The sequence below is a fragment of the Mixophyes fleayi genome, chromosome 11 (assembly GCF_038048845.1).
Source record: "Mixophyes fleayi isolate aMixFle1 chromosome 11, aMixFle1.hap1, whole genome shotgun sequence".
NCBI lineage: Eukaryota > Metazoa > Chordata > Amphibia > Anura > Limnodynastidae > Mixophyes > Mixophyes fleayi.
Window position 1 is genome coordinate 56,520,915 of NC_134412.1, and position 12,600 is coordinate 56,533,514.

General features: G+C 39.1%; 1 protein-coding gene across 1 annotated transcript; it reads right to left on the bottom strand.

Moving 5' to 3' along the window:
- Nucleotides 1-1,265: 1,265 nt before the first annotated feature.
- On the bottom strand, nt 1,266-12,048 carry PAFAH1B2 (platelet activating factor acetylhydrolase 1b catalytic subunit 2). The gene is made up of 6 exons (XM_075190110.1): nt 11,911-12,048; nt 10,044-10,140; nt 5,882-5,971; nt 4,307-4,423; nt 4,072-4,194; nt 1,266-2,731 (listed from the first exon to the last, which is right to left on the bottom strand). Exons 2-6 carry the CDS (start codon nt 10,122-10,124, stop codon nt 2,453-2,455), a joined length of 690 nt encoding a protein of 229 aa, XP_075046211.1. The 5' UTR covers nt 10,125-10,140; nt 11,911-12,048; the 3' UTR covers nt 1,266-2,452.
- Between the last annotated feature and the right edge of the window lie 552 nt (nt 12,049-12,600).

Consider the following 12,600-nt stretch of genomic DNA (forward strand, 5'->3'; position numbering starts at 1 on the left):
TATCTGCACTGTGACATCCTACCCTCCTCCCCCTGCCATTACGTGACATGTTGAGAGCTGCAAATCTGTGTAACAGGCTGACTGCGTCCGGCAGACATTTTTGTTAGCCAACCAAAAAAGGAGATAATGATTTGTAGGAGGATAGCTAATACAAATGACAGATGAGATGCATTCTTAAAATGCACTTAGATTGCTATTTAAAGGGGGGAAAAAAACTTCTATTTGGGATTGCTGCTTTAAAAGTCTAAACAAACTCATGAAAAGGTTGGCAAGAAGAATCCTTAAATAATGTTGGATTTCTTTAAACAGACCTTGTGCCCCACTCAATTTATTTCAAAATACATCCTCTAAATAGCACTCCTCACTTAAAAGTCAGGCAAAATATGTACACAATGGAGGCATCCATTTTGTGACCTGGGCCAATATTCAGCCAATCAATTCCCTAGGATCCAGTAACATCACAAAGGCAAGACATGCCTCTTTCCCATGTGATGACACTAGGTCCAGGCTGAAGATTTGTCTCCAGAGGGGCCACATTCACTGGGATCCTCATTCCAAATTACTGGTCTCGTAGCAATTGGGAAAGGATGAATTACCCCAATTACCACTGTGTGTCTGTACTGTATGTAAATACAGCTACATAGGAGGGTAGTGGTTAGATATCCTCTTAACTGTTAGTAAGATCCAGGGAAGACAAAATGCAAGTTTTTTCTTAACTTTAGTCTCAGTATTCCAGAGAAGACGGACAGTTCAATCTCCTTATCTAGGAACATAGATTTATACACTCATATGCTTACATTTTTTTGAAGATCTCCGTAATTAGGACACAAAACCAGAAACTAGTTTTAGAGTAGAACTGAATAATGCACATGTACTGATACTGCCTGATCTGACTCTAACAACATTTATTGCTTAATCTGCATCCTTCCTTCACTGCTGCCATTTCCTAATGACCGTAGCATCCGCATGCAAATAACAGGAAATATTCAGCAGCTTCAGCTGCTACCAAAGTACCACAAAGTCATCTAGACAGATCCCTATTTCAAGAGATCAATATAGGTTTATGTGTAGATCGTAAGAGAACATTAGAGAAAAGTAAATGAATAGTGGCACGATAGAAACCGTTTGAGAATACCTACTTTAATGATTGAACCCTTTTTGACTTTCCTAATAGTAAAATGTACACTACAAGCATTTAGGGATGTATGCGTCACCAATACAGGAAGTAAAACCTTCATCCTTTTTACATAAAGACAGAGACCAGGTTTACATTGGTATTTTTATAACTTCGCTCCATACACACGTGACAACAAGAAGAGACAATCAGTTCATTATGCCATACACAGAAGCATAAGCTCTGAAGTTGCGAGATCTACATATGAGTTTTAAAGCTGCACAGATCTGAGAGGCACAGACAAATCTTAAACACTATAGGACAACCCCACTATCTGCAGCTTTAATTGGTCCTAATTCTGCACCAGCCATATCCTTTAATGTTGTGTTATGGCTATATTACATCTATGCTTCAGTACTAAGCCACATGCTGTTACCCATAATGCCCAATTTTCCAGCTGATCTGAATTTGGTGGGGGTCAGATTTCAGTAACCTCTGCTTTGGTCCCTGGCTAGACCAACGTTATCAAACACATAATTCATACAGGCAATACTAATATATATATATATATATATATATATATATATATATATATTTTCACACATATTTCCAAGATTGCGCATACACTGCGCAATGAGAGGACAGTTACAGAACAATTTTACCAGTTAATAAAATAAACTAGGAGTATTTGCAATATGGTCGAGGTTGCTCTGGCAAAGAGGGGGTTAACTAGCAGACAATTTCAACTTCACAGCAGTGAAGCTATTAATGCTAGGCTTTAGTTTTGTAAACACACTCCACTTCCATGTATGTGTTAACCCTTTCATGCCAGGGTTGCCTGCGACACACCAAAATAGCCACACCAAATACCTATGCAAACACCTGTCACCTGTCAGGTTCAACTCTAAGCAAAAGAAAACAAATTGCATTAAACATGCTTCTTGAGTCGTGTCCTGAACATTGGCTTCTATATACACCAGAGGGCTTCCCAATGGCTGTAAAGCCACAATCTGGGGGCATCATCTCTTCACTGGATTTGCCACAGATTTATACACTCTACACCAAGCCAAGACTTTAGTTTTCATGTTGTTTCCATCCACAGGAATCCGTATCTCATTCTACACCGCAGACTCCACGGGGGAGGTATCAACAACACAACTGCCCAACAGTATGGGAAACAGTAAAGGGGATTTGCAGGAGAAGATGGGTGTCAGCAGGTGTATATGAGTTCTGTGTATATACATTGAGCATGTAGATATACAGCTGAGGCAATTGTAGTGAGCGAGGGTGGCAGCCAATGATGTAACACTGACGACAGGGTGAGGAGGAATGTGGTGATCAGGCCAGAGTAACTTGTTTTTCCTCTGGTGTCTCTTCCAACAGTTGCATAATCAGTTCATGAAGTGGTCTACAGACCTTGGCATAGCCAGCGGCAGTGAGATGGAGGAAATCGAACATGTCGTGTCGAGAGATGGCGCCATCTGAGTGAACAAGCCCCAAATCTACGTCCAGGAGCTGCACTCCAGGAAGTCGTGGTAGCCACGAGCGCAGCAACTGGTTCACACGTGCATTTTTCTCACGGAGCCGATTAGGCTTCTCGCCACGTGGCAATAATCCCTGCAGGACGAAAGGAAATTTGGGGAAAGTTTCTATGACAATATGTCACAACATCTTTGCAATGTATAGCCTGTTCCTTTACATCAATGACTTGTATTCCATCTATTCAATAATTTTAAAGAACATTCAGTACATGTGTACATAGAATAACAAATGCATGTGTAATACTAGGGACAGCTTTTTATGATGGTTCAGAGTATCACACAGACAATGACCATGCTGTATATAGGGCAGATGTTTTCAACACGTACTAAAGAACCCTCAGCAGGCCATGCTTCGTATAAGAGAACTAATAACCGGAACAGTAATTATACCTGCTTTATACCCTCCCATAGTCCTTACCTCTGGAACCCCTACCTTAAAACCCTCCTGAAACACAACTTGCAAGTGAAGCAGACACATCAGTACATGTCTCCTGCTTTACACTTTGACCCTTTAGGTCCAGGTCACGATAAGCACTTCATTTTAACATATTGTTAATTTGCTTAGGCAGGTAGCTTATTCACACGATATTGCTTCATCCTGCATTCGGCATCAAATGCATCACAAGAAATCAACTCTGAAAATAGTGTAGGCATCTGGTCATTGACCCTGGTGCCTGTACCTGTATCCAGTTCACACGATCGCAGTGAGACGGTGGAAAAGTGTGCTATTTTCTAGAATTTCACTCTGAACCGCAGACCACATTGCTGCTCGTGTGATCAACCAGTATGTGCAGGCATCATGATCAATGATCCCAAGGTCTACAGTATTTTCAAATGATTTTTCCCCAAGAGTTTCATCCTGCAGTTTAGGAATTTTCTCTAAAATTTTCATCTGACTGAGCCATGTGTCGTTCAATGCACCTGTATTTATTCACCTGTATAGTACTTTACTCTCTGTACTCTCTTCTTGAAAACATTGTAAAGCTTGGAGTATCCAATGGTGCACCATAAACTTACACATACATAGGTTCTAATACAAAAATGTTCAAACCATGAGCTGGGAAGGAATAGTATAACAATGGAATTTTTTCAGGACCTTACATGTTGCACTTGTCCCTACAACTGTATGTATTATCACAAGTTTTATTATATAAGATCACCCAGCCAATACAATCACACAGTCCAAATAATTTCATGGCTAGCTAAGTCAGATCGACCAATGGCGAGAAAACACCACTACACATTCATGGACTACACAGGCTATGAGAATTTACCACCTTGGCATCTAGGCAGAAGAAACAAGGGAACATATTTCCATTGTGGTTCTCCAAAGTATTTCATGAGGGTTATCTATAATTCATTGAAGATCTAGGATATGTAGGGACTCCCCGTTTGGTCAATGTGTCTTCTACATACCATAACAATTATTTTTGCCTGAGGTTGCAGCGTGTTGATGAGTTTTATGATGGCTTCCACTCCACCAGCTACTTCCTTGGCTGAGTTGTCATGGTTATTGGTACCAATCCACAAGACAATGACCTGTTAAATGTGGCATTTTAGGATACAGGATTAATTCCTTGATACAAACAATGACCAAATATGTAAGAGTTTAACTTTCTAAACTGAATATAGCAGCATTTAGCTATACTACCTTAGGTTTGATATTCTCTAGTTCCCCATTTTGAAGCCTCCAAAGGACGTGCCGAGTTGTGTCTCCACCAATGCCAAAATTCAATGCATGCAGTGGAGAGAAAAGCTCCCTCCAAATCTGTGGAAAGATTGGGAAAGTCAGAGAATAATACCCCATGACACAGCCGGGATATAAGTAACTAAAACTAAACTAAACCATCTGCTCACCAGACTATATTGATAAAAAGGTGAGGTTTGACAAACATAATGTACTCTCTATGACTTCAACAGGAAATCTAGGAACTAACAATAATTATATGACAAATATAAGATAGATATGACAGTGGCTCAACAAGTCAGCTTCCCGCAGGCAAACCTGAGCTATTTAAAAGAAAAGTAGGTGTTTTTCAGTTACATGTAAAGGTTATTTTCAGTATTGTTTGGTTAGGACAACTTAAAGACGCACTATTAGTGTCCGTGGACTTACATACATGTTGTACAGATTATGATCTCTGTTCTTCTCCATTTGGTACAGTAATATACGCTTTTATGTAAGTAATCGCATACTAGAATATTATTGTGTACTTTAAACATGTAGGGCCATGTTCCTTTGTATATTGCTTGCTGACTGGATTGAGCTGTTTTGCTTTTCATTGTAGTTTCGCCTTTAAACAATAATCCGGATTTTAAAAGGTCAACAACGGTGCGTTTTAGATTAGAGCGCAGACTGTATAGATTATTACTCACAGGACCTTGAAAAAGGTTCACTACCTGGTCCAACCAAAGGCTCACTGGAGCCTTTGGTTAGACCCACCAGGGCAGGGGAATGCCAGACCAAAGGTAAGTATAACTATTATTTTCTGCAGGGCTGAACTAACAGTAGGAGCCAGGTAGTCATTGACACTAAAACAATTACTACCGGTGTAGCTTTTGGGAGTCATTTCCATTGATGTCAATGGACACATTTTCCCTAGCTCATTAAAAGATTTTGCTGACCAGATTATACTAACAGGTTACTGAATCCGAGAGGATTTTGTTCACCTCTCTCTTATTGCGCTATCCTAGGTGTTTCATTTACTAGTTCTGGGTGAAGTTATGCTTTAAGTGTTTTACAAGTGATATTAGGATTTGTACTTCAATTTCAACTTTCTACGGCGTTTAAAATGGTACACACTCTATAAAATATAATCTAGTTCTATTAGACCGTCTGTAAGAGCACACAGTACACTATGCTGCAGCGCATCTTTAAGATGTGTTAATAAACATGTCTCAAAGTCCCTTTAATCATGGTCAAGTAACCTACACTTCAAAGAACATTGCTTTTCAACACCTGTGTGTAAGTAACCTTAAGAAGCAATGCCCACTGTTAATGCTCTGGAGCGTTGCCATAGCGCTAATGTAAATTCACACTAAAGCTAAATGCACAAAAAATGTACACCAAAGAATAATCTCCTTTATTGCTGATATGACATTCATACCACACAGCAGATCAACACGGGGCATTAATTAACAACTATAATACAAAAAATACACAATTATACAGATATTAGAAAATTTTAAGTACATCAATTAAATGGGACATAAAAAGACATCGTACCTCATACTGCTGCATTAGCTGCACCATGGAATCGCCTACAAACAAAACATCTGGCTCCTTGTCCTTACAGTCCAAAACAAACCTGTTGTGCTGCAAGAGTTAGTGCGGGGAAAACAGGACAAATCTTTAGTAGCCTATAGTATGTTTTTTCATGCAATAAACACAAACACATTACACAGCAGACTATACAAGTTGAGAAAATATTTCACAAGGTTGACCACTACTTGTTACCTATTATCCTAAGCCAGTCATATTGCTGGACTCCCCTCCCGTGTACCCCAGCTGATTACAGGAGTGACTTACGTGTAAGCAGTTCCTGCAGCTGTTCATGCTATTGGGACAGTACATTATAGTGAGCTACACTTGACTGGATGGCTGCAACTATCTGTCCAATCAGCTTTTCACAATACACTGTCCAAATACCATGCATGATTCTGAACAAAACAGCATGAGAAGTCAGTTTAGGGATGACCCAGTAGACGATGAATTTCGTGCATGTCAGTGATCCCCACTGCTAATCAAAGACAGATCGTGGTAAATAAATATTAAATAATAGTGGGCATCTCCTTTAAATTATTATAAAGGATCTGCTAAATGAAGCATCAATACATCGGTCCCTGGCAAGTGAACACCAGGTTCACAGAATAGACTACTCACTGTACAAGAGGTAACAATTAATTTATTTATTTTTTTACATTCATCCTAGAGATGAGTTTTTCCTAATAAGTTCATGTGTCTGACAAGTGTTAAATTAAAAAAAAGGAATGGAAATTTATAGCCAAATAACATAACACAGCACAAAATAACTATAATCTCAGGCTGCATTTGTAAATTTTAAAGGCATACACTGTTTCTATGTACTTTGAGAGTTTTTTTTTTGTTTTTTTTACAGTGCAATCATCCCTACTGAATTATGCAAATTTTATTTGCTTACCTCAAAAAATGTAAATGGATTTGAGGGGTCTTATCACTAAATCAACATAATATAATGTGTAATGTTAAACAAAAAAACCTGTAAATATTATTCTCAATTACTTAACAATAAAAACAGACAATAATTGATTACTTGTGTATTACCCATTATGCTAAGGTACACCTAAAGTAAACCCTGGTCCAATGAGTTGTCTTCAAAAGTCATATAATTGATTGAAGTCCATCTTCTTACAATTAAAGTGTTTTGATTAATTTTAAAATCAGTACACCTTCCTGTGGAAGTACTGTTAGTTACTGCCTTCATGAGGATCAAACAACATTAAAGGCAAATATCAATTTTTTTTAAAAAAAAAAAGCACCAATCGGGGTAAGGATTTAAAAATATTAATAAGATGTTTGATATATTTGGAGCAGTATCAAGATGATCATAAATAAATGGCCAGAATATGTACAACTATGAACTTGTCTAGAACAAGCCATCCCCCAAAACTAAGCATCCATGCGAGTTGGCACTAATTAGGGAGGATGCCAATAGGGCTATGGAAACTCTGACATAGTTAACGTCTTCCATGACACACTTGTAAGAAAATGGCAATGGGGCAACAACAGCTTAGCACGTCACAAATCTGCGCTTTATAGGAGTGACAAAAGCTCACTTAAAATTTTGCCTGGAATGTATGTTGGAGCCCCACATACCAGGTTTGATGAACACAAGGTTTAACCTTTTGGCCTTAAATCTAGGCTCTATGTTTGGAACAAGCCTAAAACTGTGCAACATCCAAAGAAAACTATACATACTATGAAGCATGGTGACGGGAGCATAATGGCATGGGGGGTGTCTCTCTGCTTCAGCGACTGGTAAACTTGTTAAAATACAGGGCTAAATTAATAAAATAAGATAGTAAATAAGTAAAATCTGGAGGAAAACCTCTTAGGTCTATGGAGATTTATATTCTGGCAAAACAATGACCCAAAGCAACAAAAACTGCACTAGAGTGGCTTAAATGCAAAATAAAACAAAAAAAAGAAAAAAGATGAATGTACTTGGCTGGCCCAGTAAAAGTTCAGGGCTCAATCCCATGGAACATCTGTGTATTGATATGAAAATTGGGCTTCGCCAATGGCCCATATTCAAGGAATATTGCAGAGAAGAATTGCCAAAACTGAACTGTCCAAACCTGGTAGAATTTTATACCTGAACTTAACCCAGAGAACAAACTCAGTGCTGTAATTGTTGCAGTTTCTATGGCCACTGTACTTCTAAATTGCGTTCTCATCTAATAAAGTGAAATTGCTAGGTAAATATGTTCCTCTGCAAAATTCCTTAGGCAAATAAATCACCTATTATCCTCAAAAATACCAAACATATAGCATTTACATGCAGATATTTATTTTTTAGTAATATGTCCCTTTAAACTTGCTGAACACAAAACTGTTCACAGTTAAAACTAGTTATCTCCATTCAACTTTTTTTTTTCTTTTTTAACAGCAATTATTACTACTGTATATGTTTACCTGCTCCCTTTACATAAACATACACTCAATGGGCCTGAATCATTAAGGAACATATAAGTGCCGTATTTTACATAAAATCATTCTGCACAGGCCCAGAAACGAACCATACACCAAGGACCGTTACGATTTCATGGACAGAATGGACATAATCAATGTACAGTACGGGCGTGCCAAGCTCAAGAAGCTCAACAGCTTCCAATTCAAGCTTTGGGCATCTGTAAGTTACTTATTTTTCCGTCATCTCCCTTGCACCAGCTACAGGTCAGGTGTAAGTGCAGTTTACCAGTGATGACGGCTGTGTATGTATGCTAGAACATGTGTAATAAGGAGCAACTGTAAAAATGTATTATGTACAGTAGGCATTAGTAACACCCTAATAAGTATATTTTATGGGGAGGAGGGAACTTTTTATACTTTAATGTTTTGTTATGAATAAGTACATGTAACATTATTTGAATTTTTTTTTATTTTTGTACGTATGTGATTTTTTGATACTATACATTATGTATTGGAGTACTGCAGAGTCTTGTCTGTTAGAGTGGACCTATACTACAATTCATCATCAGACGTTTCTTTAAATTTGCCCCTTGATGAATACAGACATGTGTATAGCCGACGTACGTGCGTTTTAAAGAAAAACCCACATTACGTTCGTTTTGCGTTTCTTTATGAATAAGACCCAATATTTCAGTCAGCCCCATAGTAGGAAACTTACAAAAAGAGATTTATACCACCGCACCCGGTAATCACAAATCCAGTCTATTATTTTAATATTTATATAATTATTGTGTGACTGAAATGGTGCACCTTTCACATGTAGATTAATTCACAGCTTCCAATTAATAATTATTATATCTGTGTTAACATATTTGATTGATATCTGTAGCCTGTATACCAATACAGGTAACCCACAGTGTGAGGTCCATAATATAGATTCACAATAAAGATTACATTGTCAGATAATAAAACAACACAGCGAGGCTTGGCAATTCATTGCCATTTTAACTATCTTTATTTAATTATTGTTTAATTGACACATTTTTTCACTTTTTCTTTCTATTTCGCTACTAACGATATTCAGGTTTATCTCAGGGAAGTTTTTTAATATAACTAATAAAAGGTATGATAAAATCATGACCATCACTGAGTGCCCTTACTAGACATGTTTCTTCTTACACCCTTGTTTCCATAGTAGGAAACTGTCAATCAATAACAGTCTCAGGTTCCAGAGATTTGGCCAAGGACATTTACAATCAGATCCTGACCACCCAATCACTGTACAAAGTGTTGGAAAAGTTTACATATGTAACGGCATAACACACTAGTCTCACAGGAAGTAGTACATCAGCCCTTATATCTCATTTTATGTATATGCCAATAAATAACCATGATTAATTGTCCACCATATGCAAGTCAAGCATTTTGGCATTAGTCGATCAGTAAGTAATTTCGACACACATGTGGAAGCATAAATTGAACTTATTCAATTGTTCAGGTGCTGGAAGTTTGTTCACCTAATTGCACAATTATTGATGCCCCTACAAATTGCAATGTTATGCATTGGTCAAGCTTCTCTTTCCATCCCACTTGACTTGAAAAGGTCACCTATACTGATTATTTAGAAACCCGAATAGGGAGGACACAGATGACTCTGCACAATCAGACATGCAGGTTTAACGCTTTGTTGGAATATGACCATTTGCAAATCCCTTACCTGAGACAGCCAACGGTCATCACCCTGTACATCCTCAGCAGCATGAGGGACAGCAGCAGAGTTTGTGTCCCCCTGACTCATTATGCAGAAAATCTGCCTGCAAGGAGAAAGGTGCACATCAGAGACTTGCGGTAGTTCAAGGGAAAGAGACCAAATGATCGTCATTATTCCAGGACAACCTGGGTAAGCTCCAAATTCCAAGGATACAGAGTATCAAGGTAGAAAGTACTAGCAATACTCGTCTTTCCCACTCACTAATGGGACATAATGTTTCCTATCACATCAATGTGGGTAGGACCAGCTTTTGATCTCACTCAGATATGGGTCATTGAAGAACATTTAAAATGAATATTTTCATTATGTTCTTGACAATGGGCAGCACAGTGGCCTAGTGGTTAGCACTTCTGCCTCACAGCACTGAGGTCATGAGTTTGATTCCCAACCATGGCCTTATCTGTATGCAGTTTGTATGTTCTCCCTGTGTTTGCGTGGATTTCCTCCCACACTCCAAAAACATACTGGTAGGTTAATTGGCTGCTATAAAAAAATGGACCCTAGTCTCTGTCTGTCTGTGTGAGTGTGATCCATATCTGAGTTTAGACTGCAAGCTCCAATGTGGCAGGGACTGATGTGAATGAGTTCTCTGTACAGCGCTGCGGAATTAGTGGCGCTATATAAATTGATGATGATGATGACAATACTCTTTGGTGGTACTATTTTTAGAGTTTACAGGGTCCCAGACTATATAGAGATCTTGTCAGTAATTCAAAACTCTGCTCAAGATGACAGACATCAAAAAGCATATTAACTGTGATACAGACCATGGACTTTCTTTAATGTATTATAAAATAAAGCCAAATAAACTTTTTAGTATTAAAGTTATCCTTCAAATTGATTATGTAGTATAGGTTTGGGGAACACAAGAGTTACTGTTGCATTCAAATTTAACCAGGGCATCTGTGTAGCATTTGTAGTTCTCCATATGTTCATGTAGAACTTCTAACTATAATCCAAAGCCTGATAGCTTAAGTGGCTTCTAGTGGAAGTGGACTGATAGGTTAACTGGCCCTGGTGTGTGTGCTTTCGGGCTTGTATAATTTCACTGCAAGCTCCACTGTCGAAGGGTCTACCCAACTAAAGTACAAAATAAATTGGTGTTATACAAATAAAAGTATGATGCAATCACCCAAACCCTAACCAATTTATTTGAATTAAGCAAAGTAAACCACAGAGATATCTATTACAAGTCAGCTGTATTTTGAGGCTGGAATGGTAAACGCTGGGCTAATAGGAGGAGATGGGTGACCAGGATTAGAATGCAGGTAGGTATACTGGAACCTACACTGGCACCAAGGGCTATTAACATAAGATTAAAATTAACATAAAGCTTATAATGCTTTGACCTTTTGATGGAGACAGTATTTGTACATTTTATAAGGCGCCGCATACAGACATTGGATGTATGTGAATGATGAACCTGAAGCAGGTATACCAGACACTACATTGTTATAAGGCGGGAGTGAAGATGCATGCACAGAATGGTATCATTATACTTGCAATTATCTTTTCATGGCCCTGTTATATACACCATGCAGGAGCCAACCATTATCCGAACCCCAACACTAACTGGGCCGCACAATGGTGACATTAGCCTACAGCGATCAGCACCGGGAGGGCTCTCGGACAAGGATATCACTCATGTATTCATCCCCTCAACCCTGGGGTACAACCATTACACAAGTCCCACTGTACAGCGCATCATGCCCGGGACCGGGAGGAGCCGAAGCTCCACCACCCACAGGCGGATGAATTCCTAAACCTCATCCCCGGGAGCATATGAGATGCACTTTTCAATGACGTCACTCACTCGGTGCTCCGGTAACTCCACCCCTTCCGGTCTAAGGGCTCCCGGTGTTGCTCCTGCTGGTGCGACCACCGCTTTCAACGTCACTTCCGTCTGCTCTTGTCACGAAGTGCTGGACCAATGACAGGCAGCGGAAGTGACGAACAGGAGGCTCCTTAGCACAAGAGAGAGCCGCAGAATAAAATAGATGAGAGACTCCGGAGCTGGGGGCGGGGTCGTGTGTTACACAGACAGTGACACGGATTCATTCATCCGCGGTGCAGGTCATTATGTGTATACAACGTGTACCAGACATCTTTCCCGACTGTAAAATAGGGACAGGTCAGGTTACGTCTCCGATCCATCCAAAACGGACCGTGTTCCGAAGGGAAAAATTGTACTAGCATACCTGCCAGGATCTTCAGAAAGTCTCTATGTAATATCCAGTCATTACAACTGTTTTCCCTCCCATGTCACCTGTGTGATACGTTATAACACTCACCTAAGGCAACACAGACACTTTCACCCCTGAGGGGTATATTTACTAAACTGCGGGTTTGGAAAAGTGGAGATGTTGCCTATAGCAACCAATCAGATTCTAGCTGTCATTTTGTAGAATGCACTAAATAAATGACAGCTAGAATCTGATTGGTTGCTGTAGGCAACATCTCCACTTTTCTAAACCCGCAGTTTAGTAAATCTAGCCCTGAGGGT

What these genes read in the sequence shown, in the direction of transcription:
- PAFAH1B2 (XM_075190110.1), bottom strand. Translation starts at nt 10,124, where the DNA reads ATGAGTCAGGGGGACACAAACTCTGCTGCTGTCCCTCATGCTGCTGAG. An exon ending in AGCTAATGCAGCAGTATGAG is followed by an intron (nt 4,424 to 5,881) that starts GTACGATGTCTT and finishes ATCTTTCCACAG; the next exon opens with ATTTGGAGGGAGCTTTTCTC. An exon ending in TAGAGAATATCAAACCTAAG is followed by an intron (nt 4,195 to 4,306) that starts GTAGTATAGCTA and finishes CACATTTAACAG; the next exon opens with GTCATTGTCTTGTGGATTGG.